Genomic DNA, 23,137 nt, shown 5'->3' with positions numbered 1-23,137 from the left:
CAGTGTCTTCATGTAACAAAACTTTAATTTTTTATTCTCTGAATGGCAGCACGAATATGAACGAGCAGCTATAAAGTCAGTTTGACAATACAATTAATAAAGAAAACATTCATATACAGGTTTTTAACTTCATAGTGAGTGTCCTCAGTTGTGACCTTAAACTCGAATTAAACCTCATGGGCCATAAAATCTTAAGAAGATACAGACTATATGAGGGACAGAGACTACAAATCAATGCAGGCAGATGAGCTGAAAGGTTGATGGATGTGCTCTGTCCTTGTCACATAAACTGAGTTTATTATAAAAATGTAAAAAAAAAAATTCAATTAGCTGAAGTCAAAGTCAAAGCGGTGTTAATAAGTTTTGTCAGCTTTCCAGAATAAAAAAAAAAAAAAAACACACACACACAAGAGTTGGCTCATTAAGTTTCTGAGGCTGGGCCAAACAAACTCTTTTGTTATTGACTTTTGATGTGAGCACATCAGATTGATTGATATGAGCCGCCTCTGTCAGATGAATGTAAAGCAGGAGAAGCGTTCCTGACAGCCATCCGCTGTTACTTTCTGGCTCGTCCTACCCAAACTGATGTGATGTGACAGTGTTGGAGGCACAGTGGCAGTTTAATGTGAAGAAGCCAGCCAGCTTCGTGATCAATAAAGTCAGGGCACTATCAGTCTACACCTGATCCATTTCACAAAGGCCGCAGGCTATCTTTGCGGCTATCTGTGCTCTTACAGTTCCCATGACGGCAAATTCAGAAACAAATTGTAGTTTCATGGGAACAATAAAGCCACACAGTCACTTTCATGCTGCTGCTGTGAGGTTAAACAGGCTTAAATGAAGGCAGTAAGTGAAGAAAACACTCTTTAAATCAACTATTTCCTGATACATAATCAATGTTTCTACAAGATTTAATAAAACAAAGGTTTCTAAAATTACAAATGCAATATAACTGATAGTCATAAACTTGAAAACAACTTTCTTATTTGCCACTTTCCCACAATCACACTAAACCAAGGAATTTCTGATTTGACACACAGATAATAACTTATTATTGTATATGAGCTTTTCTCATTTTTTCCCAAAAAGTATAGAAGAATTATTGAAAAGGCACCAGAAAAACCGAAACATAGGTATGTACATATGTACAGAAACACCAAAATCTAGCGTGATGGCAGGATGAAGGGAGCGGTCGGTTTGTTTTTTTGTGCTCTTCTATTCCTTTTGAACATTTGTGGTTCTCTTTTTCTCTCTGGCCATCAACGACCGCCTCTTCCTGCTGGACAAGGCTCCCAGAGGCCGGATCTTCATCTCGGTGAAGTCCAGAGACATTAGGTGGCCCTTCCATGGCTCCCAGTTCACCCCCTGATGGAGCAAGACAGGATGGAGAGGGAAGAGAGGAAGGCAAAAAGGAAGAGGGAGGCAAGCAGTGCGACAGGCAGGCAGAATGACAAACAGTAATAAATACCAGCCTCGGGCTTCATTTCATGTGAGTACAAACTTGTTTTGACTGTTATTGCATTTCGGTGACAAACATTGCAGTAGACATCTGCAGCAGCAATATTATGGATGAAATCTCGACAAGAGACCCCCCCCCCCACACACACACACACACACACACACACACATTTCCTTCTGTATCAGTCTCCCTAAGACATAATAACTGTTGTCGTTACCCTATCAGCCTGGTAAGAAAACACTTATGCCTTATAGCTGGTGTGAGAAATGTGTTTTCTCATCACCGCTGATGGTTTCTGGCCATTTCTGCTTCACCTCAACAATCTGAAATAAAGCAACAAGGAATGGGCTGGAGTGAAGTTGTCTGTGATTGCTGACCAGGGAACAGCCTCCCAGTGAGCAGTTATTCTTCTGTTTCTGTGAGAGTGTGTTGGTTTGTTGTTTTGTTATACATCCTGACAGAAGCAGCTGCTTATTGTAAGCAGTAGGCGACGGTACGCACAGTAATAATAAAAAAAAAACAGTTGAATTAAACAATGCACACTCATATTGGGTTGAATTCAGATTGGCAAAAAAAAATAACAGCTATTGGATCCACAAGCAATACACTGTGGTCAATAAGGGAATACATATAAATCTTGTTGTAATATATTATGACCTAAATGCTAAGACCTATTAATTAAATGTGAAGGTTCATGGCAATATGTTGGGGTCTTAACTCAGTGTCACCATACTGTAAGTCTGTTAGCATACAATACTGACAGTGCCCCCTATAGGTATGAAGGCATACTGCAGCAGAAAAATTAGGATCAATAGGGTTCATAGTTTGTGTGTGTTTGTGTGTGTGTTTTAGAAGCATTTATATTGTAACATATTTGGAGCTCATGATGTAAATGAACCAAAGCACCATGTTTTAGCCTCACAGAGTCGCCTCCTTTCTTACTTACCAAACTGTGCCTGGTGTCTCCCCAGTTCCCATTGAGGTTGGCCAGGTGACAGTTTTTGTACCACCAGGCACCGCGGTGGGTCAGGGCACAGTTACCCAGAGCGATGTCATTGTCTGAATCAACAGTAGTCCAGGGCCGGCCCTGGTGATAGGTCATAGCATCACCTGGGGATAAACAACAGAATTAACATTTCACAGTGTCACAGAGAACAGGCTTTGTACAGTTTCTATGTTGTGTTTCACATTTTGCTGCTGCTCCACTCCTGTTTTTTTTCCCTGCATCCCTGATGGAGGAAATTTAATAATATGTCGAACAGTGATTCGCTGCTGCAGTACATGTTGTTTTAACTCACTGTGGTATATGTAGACACAGTGTCCCGCATGCTGTGTTGTATGTATCCCTGCCTTCTTCAGATACCCCTGTCCCTGTATAGATTCTGTCTATAACTGACTAAATGCAAGCTTCTGAAACAAACACCCCCCATACTGTTAGTGTATATTTGCTTTCTCAGCACCCCATCACACAATGGGTGGGGTGCCTGCTGCTTGAAACAACCTCTATTCCTGCCCCCTGCCTGTTTTGTTGCTATATTTTGTTGCCATCTTTTCTTCTCTGTTACTTGCTGTATTCAAGTGTCAGCAAGAAAATACGATTGTTGAAAGATTCTGCCCTCACAGTTTAAGCCTTTTATTTTTTTTAAAAAAGACCAACACAAGCAAAACACCCACCTGCTGTACCGCTGTATTTGCCAATAGTGAGTTTGAACTTCTGCTTGACTGGTGCGATCTTAAAGTTGTCATATACAGCGTAGGCTCTCTCTGAGCCCAGGCCCAAGTCAAATCTCAGCTCATACTGTGTAGGAGTATTAGTAAGCTCATATATCTTGTCCAGACCTGGGGGAACAGAAACACATAGTGTGCGAGGAAGAGATACTGTTCGTATGATGGTTCAGTGTCTGAAGAAACACCTCCCAATGTGCTCACCAATCCAGAACTCCTCGGTCATGTTGCCAAATCCTGCTATGTACTGCCTCCAGCGCTTCATAAAGTCCAGCTTGCCAATGGTACGCCGTTGAAGCACCTGAAAGCAGCATGCAGAAGATATTCACAGACAGATGTTGCACTTACACTTCTAATAATTTGCTTTGGGCTGTTGGTTATCATGTCTGCTATAAATATTCCAGTAGAAATTACTGTTAGCTGCTTTCATCATCATATAGACATTATCTGGATTAATTTGCAGACATGTGAAAGCTCACTGAAGTGACACAGAGGACATTATACAGCACCTTTTATGGGAAGGGCAGTCCTGAGTAAAATCTGTCTATAATTACTTTCAATAAAACCTGAAATGTAAAAACAGTTAAACCATCATTCATACCAGCCAGCCGCCTCCATCAGTATCCATGTCGCAGTAAACCTCTATTGGTTTGGAGCGCTCGTTGTTAATATAGACTGTGTAGATGCCGCTCTTCTTGTTGCCATTCTTCATAATCTGAACACAGTCCATGGGGAATGGGTGCAGGAGACCAACTACAGAGGAAAATGTGATGTGAACACCATTCATTTTTATATAATGAGCTGACACACTGAATATAGCAATAGCAAAACAAGAATAGTTTTCTCAGTAAGGGAGATGCAGTATGTTCAGACCTGTTTTAAAGATGGTCTCCACCACCTTGCTCCTCTTGCTGCCTCTGTAGGCAATAATGGTCACGATGTACCTCTTGCCCATCTCCAGACCCGAAACAGCAAAGCTCCTCTCACTTGCTCCAAGCTGCTTTTCAACAGTCTGATCACAAAAGAGCTGAAATGAATCTAACTGAACACTCAGTGAAACATCATGACACATATTGTGTAAAAGGTCCCTGATGTTATAAAAGTACCATTGATGCATGATTGATACTTCAATGTAACATGGCTATTAAAAAATGGATTCTCAATTCTTATTTATTTATGTAAAAAGCTCTTAGTTGATTTGCCTGATTTGATTTGTGGCCACCAGGGGTCAGTGTTCTACTGAGCCTAAATTCAAACCTGCACCCCCAGCCTTTCTCTGTCAGACAATGAAAGTGAAAGAGTGAAAATTAGAAAATAAGATTTTTTTATTAAGTGCAGAGTTACAGACTTTGCACATCTTTATGTGTTTAAGTTCTGTAAAAAGTAAACACCACATAAGACCAAAGATACTCCAAGGCATCTGTCTGCTGATATGTGCCAGTATGAGGCTGTGGTGTGTGTGTGCGTGTGTCCAGGTACCACCCCTGAACTAACAGTGCATATAAAACATATATATATATATTGAATATGTGGTTTGGAGCCAGTTTGGGTGAGAAGATATATGTTAAAACCTGTGGCCCAGTACCTCCATGTTGCCGTCTTCATCTCTATAGGTGAGGATGTAGCCCTCAATATCAGCTAGCGGAGGAGTCCAAGTCACAGTAGCAGAATCCAGCTTCACATCTGTAGCGGTCAGGTCCTTTGGGGAGTCGATGTCTGCAGACACAAGTGTAATCAGAGTAGATTACAGGACAGAGACATTTATTCTTGAATATTAGGATATTTAGATTAGATAATTAGATTGTTGTGGGGCATTAGGTTACAATAATGATAATAATAAAATAATTTTATATTTTTCATTTTTGTTTAAATATTCCATGCTCTTCATTCCTTTCATGATCCTCTCCACCTGAGGTGACTATCTGCAGATAAACTGGCAGTTTTCCTCTCATTTATTTTTAATACTTTAAATGTATGACCTGAAACAGATGCTGGAATAATTTGTTTGACAGAAAGATGTCTGCTACCTACAGATTGACCAGTTCAGCAGCACCGCTGTGTCATTACTGTGCCCTTGAAAAGTCTGTGAAACAGAGTGATGCTGGGCTAACACCATTTTTTCTACTGACATATTAATGGTGCTTGTTACTAGCTTCAATAAAGTCACAAATGTAATAACATGGGCTTTTATGTATCCCAGATGATATCTTTACTATGTGAACCCAGCATCACCTTGGTCTGCAGCCATGATGATGCCTTCTAATGAGTTACGACGAGAAAAGTTTATCATCCAAAACTCGGCCGTTTGCTGCCTAATTGAAAAAGATCCAGCTGTCACTTAGAGCTCCCAGGAGACTTTACACATCATCTGGCTTACACAAAGATACCCCTGTTGTAAACCAGTACACCATGTGCTGCCGCTTTTTTTGTTTTTACCCCACTCTGAGTTATGAGGTATACCCAGTGACCTTGCCGAGCCAGTGGAAAGAGTTTCCCGGCAGCACAGTGGTGGAGTTTTGGTGCTTTTACGGTCAGAACTGTAAAGAATTGTGATGTAATAAACCAATCTCTCTCTATGATTAGTGCTAAATTACTGTTTTTGTCAATAGAAACTGTTCTGAAGAAGACACTGGTCAGCTGGTTTACAGGTTACCCTGATGCATTCCTTTAACCACTTAACCTTTGACCCATATGAATAGTTGTCAGTGTTTTTTTTTTAATTTTTTAGTGTTTGGTTGTTTTTTTTTTTTTTTTTTTTTTTAAAGGTCATGGTTGAGGTTGAAATGTTACCGCTTCTTTTCTGGTGAGAGGTAAAGCAGTGGCTTTACTTCATAAACCTGCTTCAAAATATGACCTTCCTCAGTTTCTGTGCAAACAAGGGCCACATGTAGCAGACCCTGACTGACTGGAAATACTTATCAGCAATCCCAGGCTGAGATCTTTCTATTAACAGTAGCCTGTCTGAGCTCATGTATTTAATGGCACATGGAACACATTATTAAAAACTGGCTTTGTGGCTCTCTCAGCTGTGGGTCCTGAAGCCTTTTGGTGTCTGGTGAGACAATATACAGCATACATTTTTATAAATTGTATCAGTTGTCAGTAGATCCTGAAATTATCTATTCTTATTTTTGTAGTAGTAGTATGTATTTTACCTCTTCTCCATTGATGATTTGTAGGATCAGAAAAAGCAAGTTGTTAAAGGAGATTTTGAAGATTGAGAAAACTCTGCCTGTTCATATTGTATTAACCTGTCTCTGCTTCTGTCGAGATCTTCCTGCTGGCTTTGCTCCCCTTGATGGCCCAGATGTAGACAGTGTAGAGAACTCCAGGCCTCAAGCCAGTCAGCACGTAAGAGGTCCTGTCAGACCCAACTGGGATTTCCTCAATAGAGGCCTCAGCAGAGCTATAGGTTAGGATGTAGCCATCAATTTCTGCCTGGACTGGATCCCAGGACACGCTGAAGCTGGATTCTGTCTCATCTTGGGCTAAGAGGTTAGCAGGAGCATCCAGTTCTAAGAAAGATGTTAGTAGAAGTGGTTTAATACACTACTCATGCAAACTACAAGAACTTATTATGCAAACTCCAAGACATACAGTTTCATTTCTCACTAATGGGGGAAAAACTATTTTGCTTCATGTGTTAGTACCACAACTGACTGTATTTTTCATAGACCTGGAGGCATTTTAGTTGGACACTGCATGGTGTATTTTTTTCCCCTGAGGTCCATTGTTTGCTTTCTGTACTGAAGAGATGTTGTTCTTGCAACAGCAGCATGGGAGTCAACCCTAAAGCCAGACCTGCAGGCAGGGTAAACAGACCACTTTATGATGCAGACCTGTGAAACAGTCACTGCCTGACTGTGCATCATCTGGAACAGGAAGAGGCGAGGCTGAGATGTAGAGACTAAATATTACTGAGCCCACCTCTGAAATGCAGTGTTTGTGCTGGAACCAGACTTATTGATTCAATGTGGTATTTATCATATTCATGAACCAACAGGCGAGTTTGCGGAGTAGGAATACTTGCAAATTCTGGCTGTTGCACAGCTGGAGATTCTGCATGCAGCAGGGAGAATTCATTGCTCAAAATATTCCTCTGAACTTGCTGAAAAAAATCCCTGTCTAAAATAACCTCAGGATTCAGCTCTGCGTGATGCAAGGTGCTGTGGTTTGAAGATGAAGCATGTGTGACCGTGGCAGACCAGGCACTGCTGCTGTACATGACCACTGAAAACAGCTGGGAGACAGAGTAAGGTGTTGGCAGCAAGGATGCAAGTGAAGTGGGGCTCTGAACACAATGATGACAATGAGAAGCAGGTGGGACGAGATGCTGACTTTCTTGAAGACGTGTTCAATCCGTGCTTCATCTCAGACTGAGATTTTTGACAGCTTCAGTTTCTGTATAGAAATGAGCATCCACTGATCTAAGAGAGAGGAACTATAATCAAAGCAGAAGCTCTGTGGATGTAAGGATTGAAAAAAAACGCCCTGAGTGCATCCTTACACAGCAGGCGTGACGACTGAAAGGTGATGGCAGGGTTGTCCCAGGACGCACCTCTGAGCTGGCATGGGACTGCTCAGGAAGGGCTGATGCAAAAGATGCCTGGACTGCTTTGTTTCATGTGACCCAAAGAAGAAGTTGGCAAGAAGATGGATGAACCGATGAGGGAATATATCGGAACAGTGATTTAAACAAACAAGCAGATTCTGATAGGTGTAACAGGCCAAAGACATTTTTCATTTGTGGTTTACAGGGTGTTGTTGTCTTGTCAAAACTTTGAAATTATTGGAGGCTCTGAGGCGTTAAATATGGACATACCAGAAGGGTAATTTAGCTTAACAAAAACTAGTATTTGACACCTGTCTCAGCTTGAGTGGAGGTCTTCCTGCTGGCTTTGTTTCCCCTGACAGCCCAGATGTAGACAGTGTATAGGAAGCCAGGCCTCAAACCAGTCAGCAAATAAAAATTGTTGTCAGGCCCCACCGGGATTTCCCCACTAGAGCCGTCAGAAGAGGTGTAGGTTAGGATGTAGCCATCAATTTCTGCCTGGACTGGATCCCATGACACGCTGAAGCTGGACTCTGTTTCATCTCTGGCTAAGAGGTTAGCAGGAGCATCCAGCTCTAAGGAAGATGTTAGTGTTGGATATTGATTAATAAATGATGCATTGCAAAAAACAGATGGGTGACAAATTAAAGAGAAAAAAATGGAACTTGTATTATTATTAGGTCAGTTTAACTGTGAAACTGTATCACAATTATATGTTTTTATATTTTACGGCCATGTTTTTCAAGTTGTTAGTGAACATGGCAAAATGTCTTCTGTCATTAAAGTGACATTGACTAGTGACCCTAAATACTTATTGGGTCATGTGCTAATTTTCAAGGTATTTAGTCAAGGTATTCATGTTCCTCCAGCAATGACTATCGCCAGCATGGAAGCTTAAAAACATTTTTAGACAGCAGTCTCTAGACCAAATGAATTAACATTCCTTTAGTAAGACTTGTAGAGACTGGTAGAATATTCCACAAAGAGTACGGGACCTGTAGCTCATGGCAACCACACGAATTACTAAAACAATTTTTCCACCTTTTAATCTGCCACTCATCTATATAGAAGCAAAAAATGCACAAAATTTTATCAAGTCAAACACAGGAAACTGTGTTTCCTTCATATTTGACATTTGCTATTCAGAGAGTTAAGTACTGGTTTTGATCAGAAAGGTGTACATCTGAAACCTGTCTCAGCCTGAGTGGAGATCTTCCTGCTGGCTTTGCTCCCCTTGACAGCCCAGATGTAGACGGTGTAGAGGACCCCAGGCCTCAGGCCAGTCAGCATGTACGAAGTACTGTCAGAACCAACTGGGATTTCCTCACTTGAGCCCTCAGAGGAGCTATAGGTTAGGATGTAGCCATCAATGTCTGCCTGAGCGTGATCCCAACTCACTCTGAAGCTGGACTCCGTCTCATCTTGGGCCAAGACGTTAGTGGGAGCATCCAGCTCTGCACGGGGAGTCGCAGTTAGTAGACACTACTACAAGACATCACTACATCAAGTGCAAAGATAACAGGAAATACACCGTTTGCAGTGTGTTGTTGCTGCATACAGTGGGTGAGAGGTTAGAAACACTGGGGATGTCAAAATGTCAATCTTGGATCATGGATATATTATTTTCTTGTTCTGCAATACAGCAGACTGGTTGTTTGTGCTTCAATGTAAAAAAAAATAAGTCAATTCAATTAAACTAGTTAAATCCAAGTTTGACATTACATCACAGAGATTCTGTGAGTGTACTATGAACTATGTTAATAAAATACATGCAAACTCTACAGTAAAGCAAAGTCACAATTCACCAACATTATTTTATAGCTTATAATAACTCTTTGTAAAAAACAAAAAGAGGATTTTAAAGATGTGAAAACACTCTATGCCAATAATTTTCGCTGTAACTACAGTAGAGCAGTCTTCCCTCTGAGAGAGCTCGTGCCAACCATAAGTGATTGTGAAAACTTAAAGACTCATTCTGCAATAACTCACACATGCCCTTCTCTCTCTCTCTCTCTCTTTGCAAATGCTTTTCCTCCTGTGTTGCTCCCTGTCATAGTTTAACCTCACATAGTTACCACCTGCTGTTTGATGTATGAGGCAGGTTATTGAAGCAAACATGTCTGCAAACCTCATTAAGTGGAACCAGGAAAAATGTGATTGGGATTGGAACTGATTTGAAAATGATTAAAATAAATATAGACATAAAAGGTGTTCAGTATGGAGTCATTGAAATGATGTTTCTATTTAGACATATTCAGCAGTTGTGCTGGAGCAAATGTAAGAAGTATCTGGTTCTTTCCTGTCGATTTGTTTTTAATGTACCTAAAGTTTGGGATTCTGATGCATTTGGATAATTTCTAAGTTAAAACGCTTAAAAAATTCTTCTGCTGACTTTCAACTGAAACTTAAATGAAAGCAGAACAGCTGCAGCCACATTGTGAAACATGAGATAACCAAATAACTGCTCTTTGTTGACCAAACAAACCTCTTAGAGACATTCAGCCACAGGCTACTACACTGAACCGCCCTAAAATGAAGTGTCCAGCCTAATTATGTTAAATGATCTTTTTCAGTGAGAGTTCAGGTTTCCCCCTTGGCAGTTAGGATAAAAGGATTTGAGTGTGCAAAGTGTAAAATGTCCACACTAATGTTCTTGTTGTGACCACAGAATGACAAGAAAATTGTGCTGAAAACGAAAACACAAAAGATCAAAAGTTAATGATCGGTGCATTGTATGTAAGAGTTGTTTGAGGTGAGAGCATTTTGCACAATGAAGCTTAACATTTAAAACATCTTTCCGTCTGTTTACAGGCTGTAATGTTCAAAGAGAGAAACTAAATGCTCTGCTTGTGAATACTTCTGAGAATCGTTGTTCATTTTGCAACCAATAAGAAAGCTTACAGCTGAAAAGCAGCTGATGCTTCACTGCCCTTCAAACAGATGGGTTAGTTAAACTTGTGTGTCTTACCTTTGTCGGGGACAATCACAATCACTCCATTCCTGAGTGAGGCTCTCATTCATTACCTGTTTCTGCTTCTGTTGAAATCTTCTTGCTGACTTTGTCTCCTCTGAAGGCCCAGATGTAGACAGTGTGGAGGACTCCAGGCCTCAGTCCGATCAGCCTGTATGAGGTGGCATCACGTCCAACGGGAATGTCCAAACTGGACCCCTCAGCAGAGGTGTAGCTTAGCATGTAGCCCTCTATGTCAGCCTGGACTCGGTCCCAGGAGACTGTTGCAGTGTCCTCGGTTACTTCGGTAGTGACAAGTTTCTTCGGAGCATCAATGTCTGAACAAGAAAAAAAACAACAAAGTACAGTCAGTTCATCCATACTGTAGAAACTTTAACAACTCCATGTAGCAGCATGGCTTATTGATCATCTCAAGGCAGGGTGGAAACAGCTGTGATACAGCTGGGGAGATTTTAATATACTTACACATGGGGACAACTTTGGGACAGACTGTCCTGGAGGACATTCACATTTATTAAGTGTAAAAGAGTGACTGAAATTACTGGCATGTTGAGACGTTTCAATGTTTCAGGAACATTTCCAGAGTCCATGTGGTCATATAATAGAGGAGACGTGTAGGTGTAGGCCATCTGAAACCCTTGTGATTGTTTACCCTGAAGTAGGGATGTCACAAGAACTTGTGGGATGCTAAACTTCTGAAAGGTACTCATTTTTTTATGTTGCAGGATTCCACAAGACATGCAGTGTATAGAGCAGCTCTGTGTCTTTACACATGCATAAGCAGACATCCTAAGGCCAAGACAGCACTCCTCCTTATCCTTCTGTACATTGTAAGCCTAAAGTCCGAGACCATGCATGCCCTGGTCTTTGAGCTTCACACAGAATGAGCTGCAGAGCGAGCACAACAGAACACAGAGCCTCTGTGTCTAATGTTTGTGAGCCTGAGGAATCACAGAGGACATATGGAAGACGCAGGCGGAGCAGTTGGTGGATGTGTGTGGATTGGTGTTAGAGTCTGCTGAGGGAATCTGGATGAAAGTGAATGGCGTGAGCAACAAAGAGAGGAAGACAGAAAATAAAAGAGACCCTCAGAGGCAGAGTAAGACAGACACAGAGGAAGCAGAGGGAAATGTAAAAGCAATCATCATTTAGGATTATTCCTCTGTGGTAGCGACGCAGTCGAGGTCAGTTCTGTGTCAGTGTGCAGTCTGCATCGTGAAAACTGATTGATGATGCATCCAGGAGAAGAAAGGAACTATGCATCTGTCTAGCTCTAAATCCCCGCGTTGTCTCCCCTCTCTTCTCCTTCTGTCACTTCTACCCTCCTTGTGGCTGCACTGCCTGACAGTCTGTCATGAGCAAAACCACAGAAAGAATTTATAATAGTTCCATTTTATTAGAATTGAGTGTTTCTTCCCCCCCAAAAAATAAGAGGTCATTCAATAGTCTAAGTACTTAAAGTGAACACTGTTGAGTGAGTTTGAAATGCTGACTTATATGAAACACAACATGTGGGCATCCATCTAGACATCTGCTCAGGTTTCTCTGAAATTCTAATTGCTTTTTAACAGTAGTGTGTTTCTGTTTGTGCTGTGCTGTTCACACACACTGTGAGCAACTAATGACTTCACAGTTTCACCCTGGAACTGTGTGAGTATATCTCTGAATTTTTTTATGAGCCAAAAAAAAATCCTGATAAATTAAAGGTGATTGAAACAGTTGTTGCATAAAGAATCTGCTGGATGTTTAACCTTGTTACCTGGTGCAGGGACTCGTGCAGATGTTTGGAACAGGTGCTTGAAAGGCTCTGTTTCGACCAAGCAGCAACCTTCGGGGTTCAAAGTTAAAGCCCATGCGGAAGTGTCAAAACTTGTAATTCACGCCGCAACAGCTGGAGGTTGGCTCCAAAAGCGAGCAATTTCCCATAGACTCCCACGTTAAAATGGCCGATTTCACAGCAGAAATGAACATGTTTACAGCCTGGTACAAAAAAACCACTCTGGTCTCAGATGATAGGTTCTCTTCTAGTGTCGATTGTACGGGGGATTATTTTTTTTTTTTCTCATTTTAATTGTATTCGGACCTAAAATTACACCTAATTATGGGCGTTGCCGCTTGAGTGACAGACAGTTGACGTATCACAGCACGAGTTTCCTGCTTCCACGATCGCCCGCCCCCCTAAACCCCGCTCGTGCTCCCCCTCTTTGTCCATATTTGGAGTTTTGGTGGACGTGACGCTGCCAACATGGCGGCGGTCATCACATCCTGGAACCTCCCACCCAGCCTCAAAACGGCTCTTCAGAAACAAACGGGTGACGTCACGGAAGCTCTGTCCATAGTTTTTACTGTCAATGGTTTCGACTGAACTCACAATCTGTACTAAACCTAGTGGAGTAGTTTTGGTGCTTAAACCTAATTAAACCATCGTAGCTTTGTGGTGATTTAAATCCTGGGTTTTACTCTGTTCTCCTTGGTATTTTAGTATATTTGTATTTTTCTTGGCTTGTTTCCTGTTTTACTTTGAAAGTCTGCTTTCCTTGTGTTTCTGTGTGTCTTTTACTTCCTGTGTTTTCCTGTCAGTGTGATTGCTTGCCCCGCCCTAATGTGTTTCACCTGTGTCCTGTTATCCTCATGTATTTAAGTCTTGTGGTGCCCTTTGTCTGTATTTGCTACCTGTGATGTTTCTGTGATGCAACCCTGTGTTCTTTGTCCTTTCTCCACTCTGTTTCATTTTAATTCTCTTTTGTTGGTTTATCAGCCATCGCCTTATTTGTCCTTTGGTTTTTTGTCCTCTGTCATTTTTGAGGACTCATTGACTTTATTTTTATCTTTATTATTCCTTATTTTTTATACATAACACAAACAGCAACTAAAATCCAAAGTAAAGTGAAAAAGTTAAGGTCCTCATTTAGCTTTGTGAATCTATCCACCTCATGTCCATTTTGCTGACTTGGTCAATCAGCATTGCTGATTCTACCACCTCGGCCAGATTTCATGTGATGTTTTGGCATCACCGTATTTTGTTCTTCACTGTTCATTGGTACAGTCACTCTGCTGACAACTGCTGCCTTTTATTGTATCGCCAACTTTGTGGTAGAACAGAAAATGTTGTACATGTTTTCTAATTTCACTAAAAAGAAAAACGTGTCTTGAATCCATCTGCAGAATGCACAAAAACATGTTTTGTATTCATTTTATTTTAGCTTCCTTCCTTTTTGGTGTTTTTTTTTCTTAACAAGACATGCAGTTTGTTTTGTTCTTAAAGGCACTATAGTTTCTGCCTCTGCTGTCTACATGTTATTAGATTTTTCATCTAGCTGCTGCATGCCTGCATTTACTGTGAAGTCACAGGGTGTGATGGATCCAGTTACTGCAGACGTTCTACCTCACTGGCTGTGCAGCGCCGGTTACTACCAGGCTACACGCACGCAAGCTGTGGCTCCGACCATTTGGAAAACAGCTTATCCATTATGGGCGGCATGTTCAGCAGAGACATTGACCACAAGGCGCACAGTAACAGGCTGTCTTTCATCATTTACAGCCTCACAGCTTCACAGCCTCGCTGTACAGTGTGTCTGCCAATGGAGTCAATTTGGGACCATTCTTTTAGACGCTACAATGTCAGGTGTGACTTATGCATTGTTGTTAAGTCCCTTGGCAGCCACAGACTTTTTAATGTTTGCACAGGAATCTATATCTACTGTAAGCAGCTCATAATTCTTCATGACGGCACAGGCTTGCACAGCTACATCTAGATCTAAGCTAGGAGTGACATGAAACATCTTTCTTTCTGCTCATCCTCTCATTATTCAGCCTCTGTTTATCAGAGTTTCAGAGGATTGATTTATTCGTTTTTCAAATGTTTGTATCCACATCTGTAGAGCTGTGAATGTAAAGGCCTATTATGGACATCTGTCAGTCACTGTTAACCTTTTGTGAACTCATTTTAAATTTTATAAAACATCCCCTCTCACATTTCCCAACATCTACTGCAGAGAAGTTGCTGATGGACAGGTCAGGGCAGCCAGGGTACTCCCACTGGGCCACATGAGGTGCTATAGTGTATCCAGATAACACATAGACTCAGGATTCAACCCCTCTTCTTTAGCCAAGCCATCTGCTTTTGGTTATATAGGCTGTGGTGGTGACTTTATTGAATCTGAATCAGCGGTAGCAGCCGAGGTATGTTGTGTTTATACGCTTTATAATCTTCTGGCAGGGTAGTGACTGTGAGACGCCTGCTCCAGAGGGAGCTGAGATTCCTTTTATTACATTTTCCTAAAGAATGGATCTTTCTGAATAATTTTACTTTGGAATGATTTGGAAAGGAACATTATAAAGCCACCTATTTTGCAAAGTACAATCACATCATACCACAGACTGACAAAAGGATGATTTATAGAACCTGAGCAGATACACACATGGAAGTCAAACCATAGAGTGAATATGAAATGCAGATTTTAGCACGCGCCATTTCAACACACACAATAATGTGATTATTTATCTGTTTTTTTTCTGGTTTTAGTTGTTTTTTCTATTTTATTTAGTAATATGTTTGAATACTTTGCTATCAGTAGGATGTAATGTAAACCAATGTATTTCAAGAGGGTGTGGATAAGTGTTACTTTCTGGGGGTCGCCAATTTGTATCTACAATATAAGCAGGAACAAAAAGGTTTTTGTCTCTTGTCATTGAATACTAAAATACTGTAAGGCCCCCATGTGGCCCACCTGACACGCCATCAAATAAAAAACATTAACAGGGTGCCAGTAAAGTATGAAAGAGAAAAATAAGAAGGAATATAAGACAGATGTTTTAAATGAAGAGGAACTCTCAACTATGCAGCTTCTTTTATGGAAGAAATCAGCCACAGCGGCTGAGAACAAATATCTGTTTTGTGCCATAACACAATAATAAATTATTAAATATCACTGAAATTGCTTTTTTGTGAGACATTAGTTTTATATCCAGCCTTATTCTCGCTCCCTATAAATATCATGACTTCCTACTGTATCTCTATCCTTGTTTTATTGCTATCATTTTTTTGCTGTAACCACAGCACTGAGTGTTCATTTTTATCTATTACCACTCTCTATACATTTGTGTGTTTTCCTGATTGCTTTGTCTTTATCTCACAACCATGTATAACTACGCAGGCCCAAGAAAAACAGCATGTTTAGTGAGATAATATGTGAGTATGCTGTCTTTTACAGTATTCCAGTCATTATGAAACCAGCGCATCCTCTCTGGCAAACAGGCCTGAGGAGAACTATCCTCTTCAATCACCTTTAAGCCTTCTCGTGCTACACCTAAAATGAAGGATTGTAGCAACTGGAGTGGAGACAAGCCACTGTCTGTCTGGTGTAGATTAGCCTTTGCTCACACACACACACACACACACACACACACACTGAGAAAAAAAAAAGATTAGCAAAGCCGGGAGCCCTTGAGAACATGCCTGCCTTCAAAAGAAAAGAAGTGAGTCTTGAAAATACCTTGGTGACACTGATGACTAAAAACCATTAAATTGGCTGTCTCGGTGGCTAAAAAACCAAGAGCCTTCTGCCTGGAGACTGCCTTTTTAAGTCAGTTACCTCTGAAGGTGGAGGATACTGGAGGTGGAGGGGGAAAGAAAAGGAAGGGGAATGAGTCAGAAAAAGAGGATAATGGGAGTAACTGAAGACCCATTGTGTCATTGCAGCCCATTTGTCAGTCACATAAATAACGACTTTATAGCAGCTCAACGTCTGTTAAAGTGAGGCTGATAAATGAATTCCACCTCACGTACTTAAACCGGTCCAAAAACACGGCTAGCCCAAAGTGCTAATATCTAACATTACCAGATGGACTCTGTAAATCACAGAGCTTCTCACCTCAACCATCAGGGAGCATCTTAGGGATGTTACACCATTCATATCATGTTTCCCCCTCAGTGACCATGCACACCGCAGCCATGAAAAAATGTCCAGATTATTAGGCTGTAAATTCCAGCCCTCCGTCATTAACCCATAATCATGCCTCTTGCTGGCTATATTCATTATTCTATTATCATTGGCTGTGTGTGGAAGGTAATAGCAGGTTGTATATACAGTATGTCAGCATTGTGCATGACAGATTATGTGTTTTTCCTATTAGACTCTGACCACTGGTGAATTATAGGTGACTCGACAAGAGCTAAGAGCTGTAATTGACGCTGCACCCAATTCACAACTAAGTGGAATATGGTTTTTCCCGCTGTTTCTTTAATGTGTTTCAGTTTCACAAGTGGCTGATCTATCATTTTAAGTGTCATCCACAGTCAGATGCCGCTGCTGGTGGTGGTGCTAGCACAAATACAGTCTCAGTGCAATTAAAGTCACACAGTAATTGGTTTTGGGAACATTTGGTCCATTTTGTGCTTACTGATAATAAGACATGGTCACACCAGGTTAAGTGGTGTGACTATGGAGTGGGCACTGACCTGTTGCACCAACGACAGAAGAAGTGCTTCCCTCACTGGTTCCTTTGATGGCCTGCACTGAGATCTGGTACTCAGTTCCTGGATACAAACCTGCGGAGAGGCACAATTTTCTGAATGGGAACGATGCAATAAGCCTCTCCTGTTGCTATTGTTAAATGACTTACCCACAATGGTGTGTTTGGTGCGCGCCTCTTGGCTGCTCTGTATGCTCAGCTCCTCCTCCTGTCCTGCAGGGTCAGTGTGTTTGAGCTTGAAGAAGTCCACATCAGTTTGTGGGTTCTTCCAGTCCACCTGGATGGAGACCTCCGTCTGGCCAAGAACTTGGATGTCATCAATAGCTGAGATGTCTAGGAAGGATAAAACTTGGTGTAGAGACATGAACCTCATACTGGAAATCCTGCATTAAAGCTTGGGCAATCAAAAGCATCAGCACTGGTCTGTTTCCACATAACCTCATGCTACAAAAGCACTATTTGCATGTTGTGCTGTTTCAAAAATATTTTCTTGCCAACTTAGTGAGTAAATATAAACATTATTTTTGAAATATAGACTATGCAATTGTGTGGATAGAAACCATGTGAATATTGAAAGCTGAAAGGACCTCTTGTCATGACCCTGTGTTTCTTTCTGGTTTTGCTTTCCTTGTTTTTGGTTTTTGTTAATCCTGTGTTCACTTATTGTTATTTTGTAGGGCTAGTGTTTTGTTCTCTGGGTTTTTGTTTAGTTCTTGTATCTTGTTTTCCTTGTGGTCTTGTCTTGCCCTGTCTTGTGCTTCCTGTTTTAGTTTGATAGGCCTGTCCTCTTTGTGTATTGTCTTGTGTTTTACTTCCTGTCATTTCCCGCCTTGTGTGATTACCTGCTCCTCCCTAATGTGTCTCATCTGGGTCTCATTGTCTTCCCTGCTCCTTGTGTATATAGTCTGTGTCTCCCCTTCACGCGGTGCCAGTTTGTCTTGTCATCCTCGTTATCCATGTGGGCTTGTTTCTGTGCTCTAACCTTGCCAGCCTTGCCACAGTTCGTGTTCTCCAGGTTGGTTTACCATGCCATGCTTTTTGATCTCGCTTTGCTTTGCTGCCTAGTTTTTGTACCTGCCTTTCTAAGCTATGTTTTGTCCCCACATCCAGGGTGATTTTTAGTTTTGTGAACTTCTGCTTTTTGGCACTCCTGGCCTAGAATAAAGACTGTTTGGACTTTTAAACCACTCTGTGCCTCCGCATTTGCGTCCTCACCCCTGCACAAACCCTGACACCTCTGGGTTTGCAACACATGAAAAACATCATCAAACAAAACAAGCATTAGTATTTTTTTCTATTATAGATATGTTTGGTTTTTTAAAGGACACAGAAAAAAAACATTAACTTAATGGTGTTTTGGAGCACATCACCCTTTGAAGTTAAAATGAAAACTATATGAGCAGTGAAATGTCTGCCTCATGCTGTGTAGTCCTCGTACAGCCATAGGCCAGATGATGTGTTTTCTTATGTCCATATGGGAATGCCATGCTCTGTGAGGTTTTCCATGGCAAAACCAGACTCACCACACATTATAATCAAACTCAGTCTTTCTGAAAGTCTCACTTATCCCATTTCCAATTGTGTCAAGTAATTTCTTCCTCTGCACATCTGTCTCCTACCACATCCATTGAGCAAGTCCAATTTACATTAAATACATCTGTGGAGCCATTTCCTTGTAATTACTTAAAGATTTATTGCTTAACAAACCAGTGCTTAATGAGACACTTAGGAAGGACAGGCTCCAGCTTCATTACGTTTTGGTACAACAGTAACAAAGAATGTAACAAACATCAAGAAAAGAACTCATTCTGCATGTCTACTTTAAACTAAATGGATCTGTATATATATGGATGTATGTCTACACTTTAAACAGCTAAATCAGGAAGTGATACAAGTTGTCCTGTTTTGATCTGAAAAGTGTTTCTTTCATTTAAGAGCTTAACATTTAAGTGCTTTCATGCCTCACTGCACGCAACTTTGACCTCCATTTGAGCCACAGAAAATCTAACTATATTCCCCCAGACCTGCAGGCCACACCTGCCCCCACAGCATCTTGTAACAGGTCACATCTGCCTCCACTCTAAACCACAAACTTGCGTCAAGGCTGCACTAAGAGCTATTTCACTTCACCAGTAATGGAACTCATTTGGTGTTGTCTTTCAGTCCTGATCGCAGCTGCCAAAGCTTACCTGTGGTGGCTTCAATCTTGTCTGGTTCGCTCTTGGTTTCTTTGATGACAGCATATACTTGGACGATGTATGTAACCCCAGGAGTCAGGCCTGTGATGAGGTGGGAGTTCTCTGTGTTGGGAATGCGAACCTGGGATAGAGTGGGTTGAATACTGTTTATTAAAGAACCCTGTTTTTGACTCAGAGCTGACCGAAAACAAAATAAACCTACCTGTTCCATGGCACCCTCATCATGTTTGGGATGGTATGTCAGTATGTAATACTCTGCCCCACGAACAGACTCCCACTCAACTAGGAGAGAGACGTCAGTCACCTGGACCAACCGCAGACCCTGAGGTCCCAGGACTGAGAGAAAAGAAGAAATAACTTTCAAATGTTGAATAGTTATCTGACAACCATGTACAAATATAAATGTATAATTTAGTTGTTACAGTGAACAAAAAGCGCATCATAAATTTGGCAAAAGCTCTGCTGAGGTGGAAACAACTTGTAAGAAATGCAGCTTTTTCCATGGTTCCAATGTGCTTCAGTGGAGATGGTGGAAAAAAATATAGAAAGAGTAGGCAAGAAGGCATATACAGTAACTATGGGGGAGTATGATAACAAAAACAGCAGCCAAGAGCCAGAAGACAGCAAGTCAGCAGTGTTGGGCAGTGAGGCTTTCCACAAACAAGGTGAAATAAAGACGACAGTAAAACACAGAAACATAATTTAAAGGGGAATATTCTGAAACAGGAGGTGAAGAATTCTGAGGGAAGGAATTCGCATCAGGTTCAGATGCTGTTCCACAAGGCAAAGTCAGGAAGCTTAATGTTTTCCCTGAAATGTAGCAGTCCTTTTCCATTGAGGAGGAGTTAATGCCCCCCTGTTGCCACTCTAGACGTGACCTATCAACAATCTGTGCCCCCAAAACAATATTTCAGAACAGCTGGGAGGAATAAATTACCAATATCAGACAGGGGAAAGGAACAGTGACTGGAGTGCTCAAAAGAAACAGACATGTTGATCATGCCTGAACCACCTCGCTAAAACCATCAAACCTGGTAAACTTGAGAAACAGCCAAATATGGTTTTAAGTTGAGGACAAAGTTCATGATACAGTATGTTGCACTAAAGCTCTTTAAAGTGTCTGTAAAAAGGAATGAAAGCCCCTGAAGAAACAATAATAATGTTAAATCCAAAGCATCTGCATTGTGTTGAAACAGCTTTTATACTCACAATGTCATTATATTCAGATTACCTCATTAGACATGGATGCCTTTTTTTTTACAATAATCAGATGGATAGATAGGATAGGAAAATATTTCAATTGTTAAAACACTGCTGGTTTTTAACCCAGAGGGCACTAGAGTTGGCAAATAAAACATCACCACACAGCACATTTAAAGCCATACATTTAAAGTCACATCACCCAGAGAGCAGATTGACATCCATCATCCAGGTGTTGAAATGGCAAGTAGCCACATAAAACAAAGAATGTCTGGACTGTTTTGATTTTGTGCTCCTCTTCTCCCGCTGCTTATTAACGCTATTATTACTAACACCTAAAGATCAACACAACGTATTTTTTTTCCTTGCCTCCCACTTTTCTTTTCCTCCCTGACTTTTCTTCTGACACGGTGCCACTGTTTATGTTGGACTCCATTCAACAGCACCTACACACAAACCTGAACACGACTGGAAGGAAGTAAATCATCATCTTAGGTTTGACTCTGCTGACCTGCTACTGTGGAGACTCATGGAGCATTTAGTGAATTCACATTAAAAATCCCTAAACTACATGCTGTGTACTCTGGGTCAAATGCAAAAGAAGCCATACAGCTGTCACATATAGAATATTTAAATTAATAGATCCCACGGATGATTACTTTGGGCAATGCACTTGTAGCCAGATCTTCAATATCACTGGAGAATTGACTGACAAAGTGTGAAGTCAGTGCCCAGGCTTGGCTGCTGCAGCTCACATTTCTGCTTTCCTGACCCAAGATTGCTTCAAAATGCAATTTTGTGTTCTCTTCCTGAGGCAGTGCAGTAATAGTGGGTTTGTGAGCAGTGCATTTTAGCAGGGAAGGTGATGATTCTTCTGCAGGGTAAAAGCCAGAGAGAGCCCTAAAAGACTGATGGCTGTTCATATATTCTTTCACTATTATGTGACCTCATGTCATACATCGTCTGGAAGCCAAAGATGCAGTGGTCATGGGGTCAGCCCGCTGAAAGAGCCCCTTCAGCTGCTCTATCTGAAATAACTGCTGGGAGAGATGCTTTGAATTCCATAGAAGTGGGTCAGAATGGCTGTTATGATAACTGCCACCACTTCTGCAGAAAAAAACACTTTATCTGTCAACTGGTCTTTTGAACTTTTTAGGCCCTTGTAATATCAAGGCATCTGATGCTAAAATCACCAAAAGCCAGTGAGGTTTTGTTCCATCTGCCATGCTGATATTTCTCTTATTGAATATTCACTTTTAAGATAAAAGACAAGATTAGGGATCTTTTTTTGTTTTGTTTGTTTTTTGCTGTCATTGCAGCAACACCAAAGTTACAACTTCCTGCTCTGTACAACATTATGAGTTGCATTGTTCAAGGTCTTCAGAAATGATTAAGGCACATCCTAAAAGTTTTTACTAAATGACGAAGGAAGGAAATTTGTGCAAAGGTGATCCAGGCTTTAAGGGCAAGTGTTATAATTTTTATAGTCCTGTAGCTCCTCGAAGCATCTGTGCAGTAAGGAATAACTGCTGAGTTTAATGTCAGAGCCATTTAGGTGACTGAATAACAAAGGTAAATGTGAATCTCTAAGTCTCCAGAGAAACACAGATCACATTAAATGCTAGCCTGGGATGTAAAAAGTTATTACACACACTGCTAAAAAGTTCATCGTGGAACTTAGAGGAACTAACATATACTACATACACTACGTTACTTATATTATAAAAAAGCATGTTAACTTAACAGTTTAAGACATTTCCAACTACTATTAATCATTTTTATTTAATGAAACTACATTCCTGCTAAATAAAACCAGGGCTGGCAGTCATAGAAATCATAGAAGTTATGTTTGCTCACCTAATGAACAGTCTTCCCCGAAAAAGCCTTCATCACAGATGCAATGGCCATCAACACACTTTCCATTTCCGATGCAGTCATTAGGGCACTTCTGGATGCTGCAATCCTCGCCAGTGAAGTGTGGGAAGCACACACATTTTCCATCCACACACTGTCCCTTGTCATTGCAGTTGTCTGGACACATCAGCTGGCTGCAGTCATCTCCTGTGTAGCCCTGATGGCACACACACTTCCCGTCCACACATCGACCATTGTCGTTGCAGTCGTCAGGGCAGGTGGACACAGAGCAGTCTGGGCCTTCCCATCCTGGGTCACAGAGGCAGCTGCAGGTGTCATGTTGGTAGGTGCCATGGCCACTACAGCTGGTGTCCACACCTTTAGGAAAAAAATGTGTGCTTGCTTATCGTGATATCTCTCCATATATGCATACCAGAATAAACCACACAGGCTCACTTGTGCACCAGCCTACCTGCAGCACCACCTTTTCCACAGCAGCCTTGAGCACACTGGCTCTTTAGGTAGTTGACTTCTTCTTCCAGTCCATTGACTCTGTACAACAGAGACTTGAAGCTTTCAGACTCCTCACAGTCACACCTGGGTGTCTGAAGCCTGATGTTGTGTCTGAAGATAATGTCATTCTCTTCATTTTTTGTTGCCTCTGACTGGAGACCTACAAAAGACATCGAAGACATTTTTTTTAA

General features: G+C 41.2%; 1 protein-coding gene across 1 annotated transcript in view; it reads right to left on the bottom strand.

Moving 5' to 3' along the window:
• Positions 1-1,197: 1,197 nt before the first annotated feature.
• tnn (tenascin N) overlaps positions 1,198-23,137 on the bottom strand; it is a 29,394-nt gene continuing 7,454 nt past the window's right edge. The window contains exons 3-19 of the mRNA XM_028427710.1: positions 22,906-23,106; positions 22,437-22,811; positions 19,582-19,715; positions 19,371-19,500; positions 17,332-17,514; positions 17,168-17,257; positions 10,761-11,024; positions 8,927-9,190; positions 8,048-8,311; positions 6,436-6,699; positions 4,770-4,900; positions 4,058-4,196; positions 3,786-3,937; positions 3,389-3,485; positions 3,134-3,298; positions 2,406-2,569; positions 1,198-1,365 (exon numbers count right to left, since the gene is read on the bottom strand). Of these exons, the coding sequence (XP_028283511.1) occupies positions 1,216-1,365; positions 2,406-2,569; positions 3,134-3,298; positions 3,389-3,485; positions 3,786-3,937; positions 4,058-4,196; positions 4,770-4,900; positions 6,436-6,699; positions 8,048-8,311; positions 8,927-9,190; positions 10,761-11,024; positions 17,168-17,257; positions 17,332-17,514; positions 19,371-19,500; positions 19,582-19,715; positions 22,437-22,811; positions 22,906-23,106 (3,167 nt within the window). The 3' untranslated portion in view covers positions 1,198-1,215. The remainder of the gene's footprint in view (positions 1,366-2,405; positions 2,570-3,133; positions 3,299-3,388; positions 3,486-3,785; positions 3,938-4,057; positions 4,197-4,769; positions 4,901-6,435; positions 6,700-8,047; positions 8,312-8,926; positions 9,191-10,760; positions 11,025-17,167; positions 17,258-17,331; positions 17,515-19,370; positions 19,501-19,581; positions 19,716-22,436; positions 22,812-22,905; positions 23,107-23,137) is intronic.

The sequence above is a fragment of the Parambassis ranga genome, chromosome 17, assembly GCF_900634625.1.
Source record: "Parambassis ranga chromosome 17, fParRan2.1, whole genome shotgun sequence".
Taxonomy (NCBI): domain Eukaryota; kingdom Metazoa; phylum Chordata; class Actinopteri; family Ambassidae; genus Parambassis; species Parambassis ranga.
The sequence above is the reverse complement of the archived record's forward strand: the minus strand, read 5'-3'. Positions and strand labels throughout refer to the sequence as shown.